This window comes from Penicillium paradoxum, assembly GCF_028828445.1.
Source record: "Penicillium paradoxum strain IBT 22861 chromosome Unknown utg000003l_segment0_segment0, whole genome shotgun sequence".
In the NCBI taxonomy this organism is placed as follows: Eukaryota; Fungi; Ascomycota; class Eurotiomycetes; order Eurotiales; family Aspergillaceae; genus Penicillium; species Penicillium paradoxum.
Genome location: NW_026643181.1, coordinates 1,310,900 through 1,328,905, shown reverse-complemented (window position 1 = coordinate 1,328,905; position 18,006 = coordinate 1,310,900). Strand labels below are relative to the sequence as shown.

Here is an 18,006-nt window from a genome sequence, read left to right as displayed (position 1 = left end):
ATGCGTTTATAAGAAGCGTCCTTTGCACCACAGATACTGCACATTGCTAGGGTTGTGACGTAGCAAGGAAGGAAGCCATTAGGGCCATGGAGGACGAATCTATCTTTCACAGAGGGAAGCATTGCCCTGCCTGGGTGACCAAGAGGAGGACAGGGACTGTTAAGATAATCAAGGATATCAACCTCTCGATTATTAGATTCCCCCGTTCCAACTTTGACTGCCACATATCTATTGAACTAGTAGTCTCGACAGAGCCAGGTAGCCGAGTAGGGTCCATGGCCTAGCTTGTGAGCAACTCGATATCGGGGTTGAAGAATGTCTCCTATCACAATAGGATGGTATCCCCCAGGCTGGTAGTTCTCAGGACTCTCGACATCTTCTTTCGGGATATATTTAAGGAAAGGGGCATAATCAGCCGTGAAGGATGAGTGCCTGAAAGCCATAGTTGACCTGTGCTCAAATCTACCAACGGAAACCTCCCAAGGCAAAGAGTGGCAAAGTGACCATGACGATGTGCGGCGAATGTCTACAAGCCCAAGGTGAATCTCGCGGCCTCATAAAAGCTATTGTTGGAAAATATGAGTCCGACAGATGATGCTTGCCCAAATGAGTCGTGGAAGCTCAGTCAATCCTCATCGCTGGCAATGATGCTTTGCTCCAATGTCCTGGGCGTATTGGGGGCTTGATATTGGCGGCAGCTGCTAGCCAGCACATGGATCTTGCTCCGCATATGCAGTATTTGTTAGTGCATTGTAATGTGCCATATTGTGAAATCACCTAGACCGAGAGGTAACCAAAATCCGAAAGACCATGACGGCAGTGTGGAAGCTTAGATGCCAATGTGGGGATGAGGTCGACCAACCGCTGATTAAATAATACTAAACCTTTCCCCGAACTTTCCCACTTCTCTTGTAAACCACCACTTTCCAATCATGTTTTCCAGAGCAGTTGCATCGGTATGTACGCATGTCTAGAATCCAGATTCACCCAACTCACAAGATTTCCAGGCTTTCCGCCCGGTCTCACGGCCTACCTTTTTGCGCCCCGTCCGCTCGGCCATCCAGTTCCCCTCGGGACCTGCTGTTCCCTCCGTCCTCCACGCACGTCTTCTGTCCAATGAGACCCGGACGGCGATCGATAAGGCAGTCGGTTCCGCCCCCGTCGTCCTCTTCATGAAGGGCACACCCGAGACTCCCCAGTGTGGTTTCTCCCGCGCCACCATTCAGATCCTCGGTCTGCAAGGTGTTGACCCGAAGAAGTTCGTTGCTTTCAACGTGTTGGAGGATGCAGAGCTGCGCTCGGGTATGTTGTGACATTCTCTCAAGGCGACTGGTTAGCTTTGGAGTGCCGATTGCTAATTGTTCTTGGGTTTACAGGTGTCAAGGAATACTCTGACTGGCCGACTATCCCCCAACTATACCTCGAGAAGGAGTTCATTGGTGGCTGCGATATCTTGATGTCCATGCACCAGAACGGTGAGCTCGCCAAACTTCTGGAGACTAAGGGTGTCCTGGTCGCCGCCGACGAATAAATAGCAGCCGAGTCCGAGTGGAAGATGTCTATTGATTTGGTAGACGGCTGTCTCTGTACAATTATTGGTCTTTAATGTATTCTGGTCATAATGTCCTACTGGTCAGTTGGTTGTTCTTCCTTGGGGGGATCTCTAGTCTATCTGGGTGTAAGTGTATCTCATAAGGGAGTAGTCCGCCTAAACCAACCTATTGAATTCAACAACGGAGCATACTTGGATTAAGGAAAATGATAGAAATATCAAAAGCGTTCGAAGACCGTGCTCACCCGCTGACTTCTACTTCCTGTCATATGTATTTTCCTGAATGATAGCGAAGACTTTCCATCTGTTTATCTGTCAGCGGACCAAGCGTCCACTGGATCCTGGAAAAGACGAGTTGAGAACTGGAGTCAGGGAATGTGACACCGTTTTCTTGAGCGAAAGACGCCGGAAACTTTTCGTTCTCGGCCTTGTTTCGGTCATCGGAGTTTTTGTTGTAAGTCTCAATCAGGGCCATCAGTCGAATGCAAGACCAAGCAACACGCCTGTGCCTTTGCTTCTTTGCGTAGTTGATGCTTGCGCCTAGGAGAATGGCGAGGAAGTCCGATTCTATGAATGTGATTTTTTGGAGTGCTGTCCACTCATCAGGGACGCATTGAAAGGGTCCCTTAGAAGTCACTTATACAGATATCTTCTTCTCTTCTCAAGATATACCTAGTATGTATAGATAGCTTCAATTGTGGGGATAACTTCGGAGACTATGATTCACAAGATCAGAGTGGTCTAAAGTCAGGCATATTTAGGCGATAAAGTCGATTTCATCCAAACCGAGCCCTAAGCGTTATACACCTTCGCAAGGCATATTAAGGTCGTGCCAAGGCTCTCTGCGCCGAAATCTTAAGCAGTAGCGGACTATTTTGTTGCGTTATCAATTGAGTTGAAGGCCAATGTTTCTCAGTGGCCATCGAGAGAGAGAGAAAAAGGGAAGAAGGATATCATTTTATGTATCATATACAAACGCCGCTCAAGTCAAACAATATCGCGCGTATGGTGTAATAGTACATGTCAGAACTCAGAAAAGAAATCTCCAATCAAACTTAAGCAGTGGCAGCTTCGGCTGCCTGTGGCACTTCCGGCCATGGCTTCTTGATTGCATCCTGAATTCTCACAACGCAGCCCTTGGGACCACTGACGGCACCTGAAGAGAACCAAGCATGTTAGTAAAAAGGAAGCCCATGTGAAACAAAAAAGCAGAGCTCAAAATAGGGTGACATACCGCTCACAACGACGATACCGTTCTCAGAATCCACCTTGAGGATCTTCAAGTTCTGGACAGTGTTCTGCTGGTTACCCATGTTTCCAGCCATCTTCTTGCCGGGATAGACACGAGAACCACCACCCTGACCAGGACCGGACGAACCCATGGAACGATGCGTCAAAGAAACACCGTGACTGCGATCCTGACCGTGGAATCCGTGTCTCTTCATCACACCGGCGAAACCCTTACCCTTGGTATTGGAACGGGCATCAACAAACTGTCCCTCCTGGAACCAACCAGCCTCAATGCTCTGGCCAACAGGAAGAAGACCCGCCTCGTCCTTCACACGGAACTCGAAGATATGACGCTTAGGCGAGAGCCCATTGGCTGAGAAGTGGCCAAGCAAGGAATTGGTCACATTGCTAGGATGTTTCCAGCCCGCACCAACCTGCACGGCATAGTAACCGTGTCTCTCACGGGTCTTGTGGGAGATAACCTCGACACGATCCAGCTGCAGAACGGTGCAGGGGATGCGCTTTCCAGTCTCCGGGTCGAAGATGGCGGTCATGCCCTTCTTGATGCCGATGGCACCAGTGCGGAGAGGGAGGGAGTTCGCTTTGCGGCGGAGAGCCGCTGTCGACGTCGACTCGAGAACGGGCAGGCCGGGGCCGATGTTGAAGCGACTGGGCTTGGGTGGGTTGAGGGATCGGATACCGAATGATCGCACGGGGATACGTGGCGCAATCAATGGGGCTCCCCAGAGGGGGCTAGAAAGCTGCAACAGCCCTCCTAAACGCGGCGACATCGTGTGGATTGATATGGGGAGGGATTGTGTCGTTTGGCTGAGAACTGCGGGAAGTTTTTGGGTTTCCCTGGGCTTAGTCAGCGGCGAAGTATAAACTGGAGATTAGAATGAAATGGCCCAATTTACACATCGACACGGTATAAACACAAGAGAACACATTTTGGGTAAGTAAATCATAGATCAAAAGATACAATTAGCCTCATCTCATCCCATCCCGTCACCTCTGTATACAAACTATGCCCATATTATCCCCTAACTCCGGCAGACTCAGCCGATCGGACCGGAAGCCGAAAACGCCGAGAAATCCAAAAAAAGCATCCGTCAACAAACTCCCCCATTCCTGAATCCCTCGGGACAATCAACCAAACTCCAGGGAAACCACTCAAAACCCCACTACGCACTAATTGACCCCCCTCACCAACAATGTCCCTCCGACCAACCCTCCTCTCAAAATGGATCCCGCGACCTAGCGAGATCCTCCGAACAAAACCCAGCATACACCTCCACCTAACACGCCCATCCCCCGCACGCCCGAGCCTCACCTTCCCCAGCGCAACACACCGAACGCTGAGCACAGTGCGGAGCCAGACAACACGCTTCACGCGCAGCCGGACCGGGCCGAGCCCATTCCCGAGACAGCGACGGTACAACTCCAATTCGAGCTCTGGGTCTGGCGCGAAGGGACCTGAGTCGAAGGATACGGGGTCGCTGTCTGCGCGGCTGAAGAAGCTGACGCGCGAGTACGGGTGGGCTGCGCTGGGCGTGTATCTTGGCCTATCGGCGCTGGATTTCCCATTCTGTTTTGCGGCGGTGCGGTTGCTGGGCGTGGAGCGGATTGGATATTATGAGCATGTTGTTATTGGGTTTGTTAAGGATAAGCTGAAGAGTGTGTGGCCGCAGGCTGAGGCTTCGGATGGGGAAGGGGAACTTGCTCAGGCTGAGGAGCGGAATGAGGAAGAAGCTAGTAAGTTTTTTTTCCCTTGATTGCTGGTACTTGGACGGAGCTGACTGGTGTTTAGGTATTTGGACTCAATTGGTTTTCGCGTATGCGCTTCACAAGAGCTTCATCTTTATTCGGGTTCCGTTGACGGCGGCGGTGACGCCGAAGGTTGTGAAGATGTTGCGTCGGTGGGGATGGGATATTGGGAAGCGAACGCCCAAGAGTACTTGAAGGTGATGTAAGATTAAATAGCATAGCGGGAAGATACAGGACTTCGGTACGGATCATTGTACATTATTAGCCATTTCAGCTCTCTAATACGGCAAATCTTTTTTTTGCCTTCTCCTCTCACAAGCTCTCAAAAGCGATCTACATAACAATAGCCAACCCAGACAATCAAGTCCCAGCTCTATCTCCAGCGCCAATATGAGAGAGGAATTGACCAAAACAAAAGGTGCGAACAGCAATAGAGAGACAATCAGGTGCTGGGGATCAGTTCTGTCGTCTTAACTAGCCAGAAGCAAGATAAGATAGAGGGCAGAAAAGTAGGGAAAGATGGCGAGGAGCAAAGCTACCAAAGCTCGTAATCTTCGTTGTGGAAATTAATTGCGACGTATGTAAAGGGTGTCCCCGAAGGAAAGCAAGAGATAAAAAAGAGTGTGAATCAGATCACATGTCGATCATATCGTTAAATCTCAGGATGCCGTTGGCTCTCATCACGCCGTTGACTCCGTCGGGCATACGGTATGCCCATTCCGCAACGCCCATAGTATCGGCGGTGGGAAGCTCCTCGATTCGATCCGACTGACCGGCCTCGTCAGAGGTGTCAGCCACAAGCACAAGGCCGAGCTCCTTGATGGTTTCCACGAGCGCCGGAACCACATTCTACAAAGTGGGTTAGCAGACGACGCCAAAGGGAACCGCAGAAATAGAACCAAACATACCAAGAGGCTGGATCTGCAGATCAATCCCATAAAGTTGTTACTCTGGGCAATGCGAGCAGACTCCTTAATCGACATCGAGGCCCGACCACTGCTATTGACATGAGGCAGTGAGTCGACATTTCCAGCCAGATCCCGGATCTGACCGAGATCATTGCAGAGAAGAACCGGATCTAGTCGTAGAGTCAGTACCATGCACAGATTGAATTTAGTTTGTAGGAGAACTCACAATTGGGTTGCTTCCAGTTGAGAGCACTGCAGATATTCGGGTTATAAGACGTGAATACCACGGAACGCATGAATTCTGGGTTCCTGTCGCGGGCCACACGGGCATGATCGAAGACATCGGTCAAAATGATATCTGCGAAGCTGTTGACATCCGCCAAAGAGGTCATGTCGAGCTTCTTCTCCTCCGCGGGTGATGGATAGAGGATCGAGATGTTGACATTCAAGTCAATGGGCAGTTGGCGCAAGACATCACGTAACGACAAGAATGACGCAGCTAGGAGTCGATGAGTCTGTGGCATATCGTTTGTCGCCTGTTGTTCCAAGAAATGGAGGATCTGGGGGTGGTTGACACCGCGTTCAGCGCCAATGGCCTGGAACTGGGTATAAGTCAAATGAGACACCGGAATATCAACACCGTGGTGGTTGATCATGAATTGCGGGTAGAGGACGGCGACACGATCCCGGGTCAATTGTACAAAGAGTTGGACATAATCTCCGGACAAACTTGAACCAGTCACCAGACCATTGTGCTCTGAATCAATAGCGCTAGTCGCCTTCCAATATGTGGCGAAGTGTGTGATTTCCAAGGGATCGCCGTGGTATGGCTTGATGACTTGGAAGTTGAAGCGCAGCTGGCCGATAGCACGGAGTCGTGGATCAAACAGAGGTAAGCAGCACGAGCCAGTGCTCGACGACTCAGCGCGGAAGATCTCTGGAAGAGCCACACTCTTTGCAATAACCTTTGAACCGAATGTAGGGAAGATCTCGAAGTCCACGGCAAAAGTGTCCAGATTATCCACGTGGAACGATATCGTGCGTGTCTCATCCTGTATGGGTAGCATGATAGTACGGGGAATGAGATCTGACAGCTTGGAAGAAATAGTCATGCGAGCAGCAGGATGGCGGCCGGCCTGATCAAAGGCAATAGATCCCACATTTCCTTGATCAAACAAAAGCTGGACGAATACCTTCTTGTCAAGGAAGTTGTGACCATAGCGACGAAGAGGAATAATAGGGGGAGGTAACTCCAGATCCGGAATTCCATCGGCCATTTCCATCTCAGAGACATTCGTGTCCATGGACATCGGGTCGCCCATCAGACCAGCCTCGTGCATCCGCATGCCATTGAGAATGTCGAGCGGTCCAAGTGAAGGCTTATTGCGAGATGGCTGAGCCCAAAGAAGAAGCATGCACTCCAGATGCCCTTCCCATGCAGCATAGTACATGGCCGAAAGGCCCTTTTCATCTGGGACCTGAGCATCGACGCCACACTCGAGGAGAGTGCGTAGGCAGGGGACGCAGCCTTCACTGGCTGCATGGAACAACGGAGTCCACTGGTAAAGCTTATCCTTTTGATCGAGGTCGGCACCATGCTGCTTCAGCAACAGTAGTAGCTCTGGCGATTGTGAAGCGCGGGCGACCATGTGCTGGGGGTATAGACCCTCGGCATCTGGCAGCAACTTCGCATTCCGCTCAAGAAGCATCTTCGCGATGGGGAGAGAGCCGTGTTGACAGGCGAGGTTCAAGGGAATATGATCCGGTCCCTTCAGAGGATGATGGTCTATTCCCTTAGAAGAGGGAGACTCTGGCTCCGGGTCCACACGGGCATTGCTACATAAGACCTGCTCCGCGCATGCCAACTGGCCCTTTACAATGCTGTGAATTAAGGGAGTAAAGTTATCATGGTCCATGATATCAACGGTATGAGGGCCCGCTGTCAGCAGGTCTCGCACCATATCCACACGACCATGCATACACGCATAGTGGAGAGGGATTCGGCCATAAACATCAGCCCGGGCGTAATCAACGGATGCCTTGAGACCTGCGTGGAAGACAAACGTTCGGCCCGAGATGGCGGCTTCGTGAAGGCAGTTTCGTTCATTAATATCGTCCTCGGCATGTATGTCAACCAGCTGACTTTCCAAGATCAGAGCGAGCACCTCATCTGGGAATCCGTTGATAGCGCCGAGGAATGTGCGAGTGGCGCGGTCACGAGCGTCCGGCAGCTGCTGTAGCCTAGCCAGCCATTCACGCAAGGTCTGGAGATTACCCGTCGAGGCTGATTGCAGGATCTGGTTGTCCAGCTCATCCTCTTCCGAGGCCAGGGTTGCGGTGCGATCCACAGGCCGTGAGGTATCATATTGAATATTCTCCCCTTCGGCCCAGGCCTCTAACTCCAAGCGGGCAGTAGTAGCCCTATCGGCAAGATCCCGGAGGACTTCACGATTGAAACATGGCTGCACTTCGACAGCCCGATGCAGATATAGCTCTTTCATGCGAGATTTAGAAGTCTTGTCCCATTTCTTAAGGATCTTGGACATGGCAGTCTCGTTGATCTCGACGAATTGCTGTAGCTTATTCAAGTCGCCATCGAATTGCTGGAAGCCTTCGAACATAGCCACAAAATTCGACGGTGCTTTTGAATTCGACGTAGTTCGGGACTGAGTCACCCGCTTCTTGTCGACCAACGTCCTTAGGCGCAGAGAAAACTAGATTAATCTGATGAGTTTCTGGATAAAGTTAAAATTGTACACCAGACAGATAACCATACCTCTGATTCTTTCTGGAGATAAAATGTATTGACTTTTTCAATCTCTCGTTCCTATATACATCCTTGTCAGTACATCCACCTCCCCATCTGCAAGCAACTCATCCCATAACTTACCAAGCGAAAGAAGAACACCTCCTTATTTGCGCGCAAGGCGCCTTGTGAGTCGACATGTGCTCCAGCGATTTCCTCGGCAGTTCTTTGTGCCGGGATAGTTGGGGTGGCGCTGAGTTGCTTGATCAACTATACAGAGAAAGAGCTATCAGCCAAGCACAGAATCCCAAGGGAACACACATTGACCTACCTTCTTTAATGCCTTGTAGTTGACAAAGCTGGCGGCATATTCAGGGAGATCTAGCTGCCTGCGCTGGATCTGTTTGCCGAACTTCCTACAGGAGCATGGCATATCAGTACCGGGTCGACTAGAAGGATCCGTCATTCGCACCCAGGGAATACCTACATGTTTGCACGATCTCGGAGAGAGCTTTAGCTCTCCCGAGCTCTAGAGACCGAGAGCGCAACTGTAGCGCAACTGTACTCAGCAACGCCGAGCTTAGGACCGAGGAAGTAGGAGCTGTGTGAGCTGGTTGTGCGAGGTAGGGCACAAGGGTGTCAATGGAAAAAAAGGACAAAGTGGGAGGAACAAGAGGGACAGGTCTGTGATCGGACTAAAGCCGGTACACCGAGTCGGGGCAAGAGGGGGCCGTACTGCGCAACGGTGGAGAAGAATAGTGGGACAGCGATCGCTTGACAACAAAGTGACACCAGGGGGCAGTCAGAAGGTGTGACGTTGCGTTGGGATAATTCCCATATATCGGATCAAGGAGGATTAGACCCTTAAGCCGGGGGAATCTGCGAACGAGTTCAAGGACGAGGCGGTTGAGATAGAGGTCCGGCGATAGAGGGCGAGATAGCGGGGCAGAAAGTAGCGAGAAGGCGCATATGAGAGAGTCAGGTACCAGGTACGTGCAAGTAGCCAGTCTGCAAGCCTGGTTTCGAGGTTATAGTTCGAATCTAACAGAGAAGGGAAAAGCTCGAGGTGCAATCAAGCCGAGGAGTGGAGAGCTGGGTGAATCATCTATCGCCAATCACCGCGAACAGCGGGCGCACGTTTCCCACTAACTGGTGCAAGGTCGAGGCCACCGTTCAACAGAGGGAGGAACAGTGGAAAGTACCAAATACCTGTTGCGATGTATGTGTTTATGAGGCGATGATATTACTACCTTCTATTAGAAGTACCCTGTCCTTCATTCTCTTCGCCTGCGATCATTCTGCCAGCTCTCTCCGCACAAGTGGAGTTATACTTCCGTTTGTCGATCGACACCGGACCCCATAGCAATATACGATGGACCTGCAAGATAGACGGGACGAGGAATTTCTAATGTAAACCTTTCAATTCAGTCCTAGACATACAAATAAACAAGGGGACTGAGAGTAAATCCACTCCAGACACCCGAGGTATCATTGCAAATCTCGAGTATGTCCAGTGCGTGGGAAAACTCCACGCTCAGCAGGAAATGTACATGCAGCTCCTTACAATTCCATGTTCCGAGACATAGAACATAGAACATCAAACAGTAAACAAAAACAAAACACAAGCATACAACAAGTGGAAAAAGACAAGCTATGCAGCTGGAACCAAATGCGCGGGATATATCAAACAGAGATGACCAAAACGAAATCACAGCCCGACAGGCCGATTAGAAGAGAGAAAAAGGAAAGGAAAAAGAAAAAAAAAATGTAGGGGACAATAGAGACATGACGAAGCGAAGGTCCATCGCGCCGGGAATTGGAACATGAGAGACCCGAGATAATGAATGAAGTCGGCGGTGGTCAAGACGAGAGAAAGAGCGTGTGGTATTGTGCGGTATAAAACAAGAAGGGGGGAATGCCGAGTTTTTTGGAGATCATAGATGATTGGAGGAAATCCGATTTGAAATCATCAGAAGTTCTGTGCGATTCCGGCATTCCCTTGTCGGGGATAGACACCGGGATTCTCGATGCGGGTATTACGGCGCGCCTGGACATCGCGGATCACAGGCTGATATTCGTCACCACCGTACGCCCCGTGTGTGTTGATGTCGCCGTAGTACGGGTTCTCACCGTAGTAACCGCCCGAAGGGTGTGCGGCAGACATGTGACTTTCCTCCGATGCCTCGGAACGATTGGCTGCGGAATAAGCGGAAGAAGCATTGGACGGGCCGCGGTGGATATCGCCATTCCGGTTATTTGCAGCCATCGGGGCAGCACCCAACACACCAATGGGCTCGACGATTTCGCCAGAGTCGGGCCGGGTACCGTCGGAATATTGAACGGTGCCTTCACTGGGCGTGGCACCGTGGTGATAACCGGGGCTGCTTCCCTCCGACATGGCGAGGCCGCCCATTCCACTGGAGAGGTTGGTGGACGCCTTGCGTCCAGCAGAAGTGGTTCCCCAGCCGCGGTAGCCGGAGGAATTGTCGTCCTTGGAACCCACAATGCCTGCCACGCCGGGCAGGGTTGGGTCGTTGTTGGGATTGAAACCGTATTCCTCCACTTCTTTGCGGCGCTCCTCCTCTGCCGCCTTGTTCGCTTTGCGCTTGCGCCAGAAAAAGAGAAGTGCCACAATGATCAATGCCACCGAGACAACGGGCACAACAACTGCGACGGCAATTGTGCCACCAGGAGAGAGACCGCCGGAGCCTGCTGCTTCGGTGGAGGTTGCAAGTGCCGCTGTATTGGTTGCGGCGGAAGAGCCAGTAGATAAGGTGCCAGGGTCGGTAGCCGCGGGTCCAGTAGTTGTAATGATAACCACGGTAGTTCCCCGAGAACCACTTGAAGTCGAGGAAAGCGTTGTCGTCTCAGGCGCAGCACTGGTGGTGGGCGCAGTCGTGGTGGAAGAAGTGGAAGAAGTCGAAGTAGTGGAAGAAGTCGATGGAATGGGTGCAGGCTCGGGAGTCGATGTAGTAGGTTCGGCCGGGGGAGCGCTAGTGCTGCTGCTGCTACTGCTGCTGCTACTGCTACTACTGCTGCTGCTGCTCGTGGTGCTCGTGGTAGGAATTGGTTCACTTGTTGTGGGTATAATCGGAGGATCCGAAGACGAAGAGCTCGTTTCGATTGAAGTCGTGGGAGCTGGCGCTGGAGCTGGAGTTGGCGTGGCAGCTGGTTGGCTAGGCTCAGCAGGCGCTGAAGTCTGTGCAGGAGGGGTATCCGCATTCGGTTCTGTGGGCGCAGCCCCGCTAGAAGCGACGACGGCAGCGCCTTTGGACACTGCAGACATCTTCAATGAATATGTTGGTTAACAGGTTGGAAGGTGCTCTCCGGTTGAGATTGGCGATGGGTTGGGATCAAAGCGATCCTTAGCCGGGAGACCGTTCGGCGAGTTTTGAGAGATCAGGAACACTTCCGGATTCGGAAATAATGAGCTGGATGTAACCGGAGATGAAGAGTTTGGAATCCGAGTAGATTGATTTAACGAGAGACTGCACTTTGCACACGTAAAGAAAGACGGGAGTTTATGGTCGGAGCCTCAGGGGAAAATGGGATATCTCAGGAACCGAAAAAAGTAAAGAAATAGGAAAATGAAGATAGAATGGAACTGAAGATGAAAGATGAAGAGAAGAACTAAGACTCACAATCCCTCAAACCGAAACTAGTCGGGAGCCATGAGAGAGAGAGAGATGTGTGTGGAAGAGAGACACTGGAAGTGGGAAGTGGAGATTTCTTACGATTGCAGTGTATCCGCATTCCTAGTTGTATTAATAGAGTGCTTCTGGCCTGTTGAACACCTAAAACGACCAGAGCATATAACTGTGTCTCTCTCTCATATCTGCTACGTTCGAGTTGCAGTGGCATCCCCCGCTTGCAACAAACATGATGCTGTTTCTGGCAATCCCTTGATCCGACAGGGTCAGACCGTACCTAGATACTCTACCTAGATACTCTACCTAGGTATCTGTCTAGGTATCTGCCCAAGGTGTATCTTACCCTGCTCTCTCTCTCTGATACTCAAAAACACTCGGAGCTGTACGAAGGCAATACTACGGTACGATGTCCATTATGATTTCGGTACCAAACACCGCACATGGGAACCGAGATGAGAGTACCGCGGGTACCAGAGTAAGGAGGCGAGGAATTCCCCGTGTGTTTTTGTTTGCTGGATCATACCGGATCCTGGATCCTACTGGATTCTACTGGGGATAACTGGCCCTGGCTATGTTGGGGAACGACTATCATGGCCATTCAAGTCGATGATGCAGTTGCCACATCTCGGATTCTCATTTCCCATACGGAGTACTCGGGGACATCATCGAGTCTCCTATAATGACAATAAAATACAATACGATCGGCGTTAATAATCTTGTTTCCTGCGTCCGATGCCAATCTTAAGATTAAAATTGTTGTGATCGCTCATTTCGCCCCTGACCGTTCAGCCGATGTGGCTCCGTGGGCATACCTCACTTGGCCCCCATTGGACTCCGTATACTCCGTACATTGAAGAGCATCCAGGGCGATACTATGATCGTAAATTCTATGTAAATTGTAAGAATTTATCAAGGGGTTTTACCGTAGTAGAATGTGCTCGATAATCTTCAAAGGCTAGCGGAGCACTGGGGATAGTTCACTTTTGTGCCTGGATTATTGGTTTGTTAGGTGATCGTGAGAAAAGACGTAAGTCCATACATGTAGGTATTCTCAGAGTATCATCGTAAGATCTGTCGTAACATAATTTAAAAAACCCAGAAGGCCCATGTCCTCGTATGGGCCCGGCCCCCAACAGCTAACGCCTAACCACAAAGGCCACTGTGGGGGATTCACGAAGATGTGTGTGGTCTAGATTTCTTAGCTCCAGATTACATTCCGGAGAATTCGTGGATCGATCTTCCAGATGTTTTACGGGAATGTTGGTGTCCAACTATTTCAGAGCCAAATATATACAGCCCAAAAGCCGGGCAGGGAAAAAAATGAAATTTCAGGGGAAAGAATCCAGCCATCATCTATTTACGCCGTAGATAGCAAGAGGTCCAGTCAAAAAAAAAAAAAAAAAAGAACAAGGAGAATGGAAGGATGAATGTAAAAAAAAGGAGGTATGATCATTTCCCCCAAAGCTTGAGCACCACAGGACTCAGATCAGACAAAAAAAACAAAACGAATCATCACATGCTCTTATACAAGGGACCAAAACAGCAGAGTCGTGACATTGGACAGCGATTACCGCTTCCTTATGAGTTGTTCATATCCCACTTCGGACGCAGACTGGACATCATGTCGTCCTTGGTACCAACCGCCTCGGCCGGCAAGCGGCTGACGCGGTAGTTACCCATGCGGATATTATTCTGGTGGGCAGCAGAGACGACACTCCGCGCACTGCGGATACTGCCGGCATCGCTGTTGGGGCCACCCTCATTCTTGAATCGCGGCGGAGGCACAAAGTCCAAGTTCGTAAACGTGCCGGATTTGCGCAGCGCGTGCGGGCTGGGCATGATGGAGAGCTCATCGAAGGCGGAGACCAATGGGGTGTGCGCACGCACGGCAGGGCTGTACGGTCGCATACCGCCAGGAGACTCGTGGCCACCTGCAGCGCGTTCCTTGGCTCCAAGGGCGGGTGCGAAGTCCATGGCAGTCATAAGAGAGTCGTCCGTCAACATGTGAGGAGTGGGAAGAACATGAAGCGGCGATGGGGGAGGGATGGGTTTCTTGGGAGCCCGGGGACCCGGCATATGGCCGGAGGCGGACGAGAAAGCACGCGGTCCGGGATGGCCATTGGCGCCAGCAGAGTTGGTAGCCATGTGGCGGGCAGCTCCCTGGAAGCGTGGAGGAGCGCGAGGTGGCGGTGTCATCGCACGACGAGTAACCGGCTCAGCGAACGGAGCGGCACCAGGAGAGTTATCGTAATACTCTCCAGTAGTGGGGTCGTAGATGAAACCACCTGCACCAGCACCAGCACCACTCTCGTAGAACTCGGGTCCGAAGTCTTCGTAATATGTGGGTTCTTGACCACCCTTGCTCTCGTCGAAATACTCTTTGTAAAAGGAGCGAATCCGATTGGCACGCTGCTCTGGGTTGTCGGCTGGGTCCTCTGGGGGCAATGGGCGCAATCCGAGAGTCATCCGGCGGGTATCACGGTGGTTATCATATGGCTTATCCAGATTTTGAGGTTCCTCTGGAAGTTCTGGGTGCTTATTATCGTGGCTCGGAGCGTTATGTTTCTGTGGGTCTGCTGTGCCATAGACATTGATCGCGGGGACATTGGACTGCGACTTGCGATCATCGCCATAGTCACTACTAGTAATATCGCTGGCTGGCAGGGAAATACGAGGAAGCTGTGATACAGCAGCCTTATCATGCGGCGGGCTTCGGGATTGTGAGGCATCAGGCAGCGGGAAGTTGAGGCGCTCTTCATGAGCATTGGTATGTGTGTTGCTGTATGTATCGTTTTCCAGGCCGAAGTGTAGCCCGGAATCAATTTGAGGTAGCGGACCTGGTGAGGGAACCCTGGTTGCAGAAGGGCTACCAAGAGCCATCCCAGGTTGCTGGGCAGGAGGTGGATGGGTCAACCCGGGAACCGGTCCAAGGAAGTCATTGTGGTGGTTCACAGGACTACGTCCATGAGATTCAGTAGGGGAAGTATACAACGGCGGGTCTGATCGGGACATTCTCTGTGCATTGCTGAGAAGACCGGAATGGCCGTCGTCGGCACCTTCATATCGAGAACCAGTGAAGCTCGATGCATCATCCCGGTTTCCCCGGGGGAACGACCGAATGGAAGCAGTGGCCGGATGGTACTTATCATCATCTATTGACATGGAATGCAGAGAATCTGGGGATCCTTTCAGACCCGGAGGCATCAGATAAGGACCGACGTCAAGAGACAATCCTTTGGTATGGGCGGGCTCTGACATCGGGGGCATCCCACCATGATGGGGCCCACCTCTCCGGGTTGCAGGTCCAACTGAATCCATTCCAAAATCGAGCGATTTATGTTTGTCCATTGCATCTTCCCGCAGAAGTTTCTTGACATGTCTCCGGTGAAGCACAATGAGAAGGATAATGGCACAGAGAATGGGAATGCCCGCACCGAGCACGATTGGCAAGACTGTTGTAGTCAGATTGCTGGAGGGCTTCTCTCCAGTGGTCACCTCCGATGATTCTTCGGATCTTGCCACGAGGGTTGGGCCATTGGTGACTATGGAGGTGGTAGTGGGGACCAAAAATGGCAGTCTATGTGAAGGAACGACATCCCGGCGATTGTGGTTTCGCATCACCAAGCCGGGGTGGTGGGCATGAGGCATGGCCGAGGCAGTCTGATCTATGGGAATAGACCAGACTCGTCTGGAACGTGAAGACCGGTCAACACGTTTAAAATGGCGATGGCCGCTGGAGATTGATGCTCGTCATTTAAATTCAACAGAAATCAGGATCTGTGTGGAAGCCAAAGAGAGTGGTTGAAAAGCAATGCAATCAAAAGGAGTGAACAGGACTAGGTCCCCAAAAAGAACGGCGGCCAGCAGCCAAAAGAGAATGAAGATGGGTCGGATACAGAGAGAGAGGGAAGAAAAGAGGAGAAGGAGGGAAGAGTGAGTTCTAGAATAATAGACTAGCGTGCACACAATAATATACCGTGACTTTGTACAGTACAGTACTCTATCTCCGCATCTTCCCCTGAGTGGGCTTAATTTAGAACACCTCGTCATTTCGTCGATTATGGATTGTTGTTGTTATTGTCTTGGGTTGGGGATTTTCTGAATCAACCCTCTGATCCTTCACCTGTTCAGTATATTTGTTGACACTTCAATGCAACACGCACACTGCACCAAGTAAGGCGAGGGTAAGACACCTTCCGGCCTCTGCGGTAGCGTCAGGAACCCGCTTGTTAACAGCCAATCGATGGGCGGCTACCCCTGAGCCAGCAGGTGGACACCCTCAAGGTGGCTGTATCTTGTTACACGCCGTATTCTGTATCTCCCATGTAAGGGCATAAGGGGTTCCTCGTTTCTCTCACTCTTTTGCCCAGTCTTGCGCCAAGCCCCGAGTCCTCAATTAATGCTTGTTCGTGGAAGATAAGCTTGTGATCCGCCCAAGGCAGAGTACGGCAGACTCTGTGACCAAGCTTCCATCTACCTAATCAAGGTATATGAGAGAATAGAGTAGTGATCCCAACGAAAGCGAATTTGCGGCTGTGATCTGTGATCTTCGATTGCTTCAAGCTGAGACGCCGGTGTGGCCCCCCTCATTTCCATGGGCCGAACGGGCGACGGATAATATTCGGATGAACGAATCTCCGTCGACACATCGTACGTTGACATGGCACATTTCGTCCTACAACCGCCTCTCATTGTAAATCCCCTTTTAGTGATTTGCATTGTCTCACTGAGTGGCTTGCTGCCTCCATTTGCCATCGAATCAATTTGTCGGGTTTGGTCTCGAGCTCGTGCTACCTACCTTACGTATCCGGGTAGACATCAGCGAATTGATATCATAGAACAACATCTATATAAAGAAACCACATTGCATTGCATTGAACACGAATAACGATGACCTAGCGATTTCTAATCTATCATAGGTATACACAGAGTTGTCCAATGCCTTTTCTTGCCCTGGCGATCATAAATTGTGGGTACAGCCACAGAACGCCTGCATTGGACTCATCAGATATATATCAGCGAGAAATCAATAACGGTGAAGCTAATGCAACACCTTAAACTGTCTGATGGTAAACTGGTAAACACTCACAGCCCGCTCTAGGCAATCAGCTATTGTAATTCTAGTCTAGAGAGTGAGAATGACGATGGTGTTCACATGTATCTCGAGCGGATAGAGAAATGCTAACGGTCAAACTATGCCTCGTTGGTTATTTCCATGATCTTAGGGGGAAATATTTCCCAGATCCAATTTACATACTCAAAAAAGTGAGAACTTATCTGTCATAATTTAAACCTTCAGGACAAGGACTACGGAGGTGGATTATTGAGAGTTGATTGTGTAGATAAACGAGTAGGTAGAACACGCCTCTATCTAGGACACACGAGCACGTCGCCCCAAATCTTACACACATAGAGATGAATGGGCCCATCAGGATGCTTACAGCTCTTGGAAATTTGTTCGATGCGATACGAAACTCATTCGCTTTACACCCATCTCATTGTATCACTTTGGACTTCCTACCACCATGTTCCTATCTCTCTCCCCGATTCCAGCGGCTCATTCTCACTATATATCTCGCAGATCTGTAACTCTCCCAGCGAGATAACGGCAAAGTCCCGACATGAAGAAGTCGGAATTTGGCCTCAGTCGTCTCTCCCATGTCGAAATTATAACGGGCGAGTTCATCGGCGGGTTTCTGATTGTCTACGAGCAGCCCTGGTATGAACACGAGAGCCGGGATCCACATTCCGATGTGGCATTCTCTACAACCGTGAGAAAACGTGGACTTGCCGATGGATTGTTCCGAATCAATTGGACTCGCTCTACGACTAACATCCAACCCGGTACGGAGTGATGCCAACGTCATTAGGTCTTTTGACCGAGTGTATTGTCTCTTTTACAACACTCGTCACACAGTGTTTCTACTGGTATCTAAGTTCCTCGGTATGTCAGGTCTATTCGTCTACTCGGGAAGTATGTCCAGGTGATTGTTCAAGGTTTGTCATTTCTGAATTAGACTTAGACTAGTCGGCAAGGTCATGATAATGCTCTTGTCCCCGGGTTGGTAATCGTCACATCTGGGGGTCAATGCTCTTCATATTGTCTTGTGTTGGGGTCTTCGTGTGAAAAGATCATCAGAGTATAGGTCAACC

General features: G+C 50.7%; 7 protein-coding genes across 7 annotated transcripts; 3 read left to right on the top strand and 4 right to left on the bottom strand.

Annotated features, from left to right (window-relative positions):
• Nucleotides 1-932: 932 nt before the first annotated feature.
• On the top strand, nucleotides 933-1,531 carry N7457_002397 (monothiol glutaredoxin GRX5; the record flags this gene model as incomplete). The annotated part of the gene is made up of 3 exons (XM_057173443.1): nucleotides 933-956; nucleotides 1,008-1,302; nucleotides 1,377-1,531. The coding sequence occupies 3 exons, from the start codon at nucleotides 933-935 to the stop codon at nucleotides 1,529-1,531; spliced, it is 474 nt and encodes a 157-aa protein (XP_057033594.1).
• Nucleotides 1,532-2,607: 1,076 nt separating this feature from the next.
• Nucleotides 2,608-3,573, bottom strand: N7457_002396 (mitochondrial 54S ribosomal protein uL3m; the record flags this gene model as incomplete). The annotated part of the gene is made up of 2 exons (XM_057173442.1): nucleotides 2,608-2,708; nucleotides 2,787-3,573. The coding sequence occupies 2 exons, from the start codon at nucleotides 3,571-3,573 to the stop codon at nucleotides 2,608-2,610; spliced, it is 888 nt and encodes a 295-aa protein (XP_057033593.1).
• Nucleotides 3,574-3,996: 423 nt separating this feature from the next.
• On the top strand, nucleotides 3,997-4,744 carry N7457_002395 (FAM210 family protein; the record flags this gene model as incomplete). The annotated part of the gene is made up of 2 exons (XM_057173441.1): nucleotides 3,997-4,537; nucleotides 4,593-4,744. 2 exons carry the CDS (start codon nucleotides 3,997-3,999, stop codon nucleotides 4,742-4,744), a joined length of 693 nt encoding a protein of 230 aa, XP_057033592.1.
• A 438-nt stretch (nucleotides 4,745-5,182) lies between these two features.
• phoC (uncharacterized protein) lies at nucleotides 5,183-8,886 on the bottom strand (the record flags this gene model as incomplete). Its single annotated transcript, XM_057173440.1, has 7 exons — nucleotides 5,183-5,398; nucleotides 5,458-5,627; nucleotides 5,684-8,171; nucleotides 8,234-8,284; nucleotides 8,348-8,473; nucleotides 8,535-8,619; nucleotides 8,687-8,886. Coding segments are annotated over 7 exons (3,336 nt in total), but the record flags the coding sequence as incomplete, so codon positions are not given.
• Nucleotides 8,887-10,172: 1,286 nt separating this feature from the next.
• Nucleotides 10,173-11,489, bottom strand: N7457_002393 (uncharacterized protein; the record flags this gene model as incomplete). Its single annotated transcript, XM_057173439.1, has 1 exon — nucleotides 10,173-11,489. One exon carries the CDS (start codon nucleotides 11,487-11,489, stop codon nucleotides 10,173-10,175), a length of 1,317 nt encoding a protein of 438 aa, XP_057033590.1.
• A 1,942-nt stretch (nucleotides 11,490-13,431) lies between these two features.
• Nucleotides 13,432-15,501, bottom strand: N7457_002392 (uncharacterized protein; the record flags this gene model as incomplete). Its single annotated transcript, XM_057173438.1, has 1 exon — nucleotides 13,432-15,501. The coding sequence occupies one exon, from the start codon at nucleotides 15,499-15,501 to the stop codon at nucleotides 13,432-13,434; it is 2,070 nt and encodes a 689-aa protein (XP_057033589.1).
• Nucleotides 15,502-17,474: 1,973 nt separating this feature from the next.
• Nucleotides 17,475-17,708, top strand: N7457_002391 (uncharacterized protein; the record flags this gene model as incomplete). The annotated part of the gene is made up of 1 exon (XM_057173437.1): nucleotides 17,475-17,708. One exon carries the CDS (start codon nucleotides 17,475-17,477, stop codon nucleotides 17,706-17,708), a length of 234 nt encoding a protein of 77 aa, XP_057033588.1.
• Between the last annotated feature and the right edge of the window lie 298 nt (nucleotides 17,709-18,006).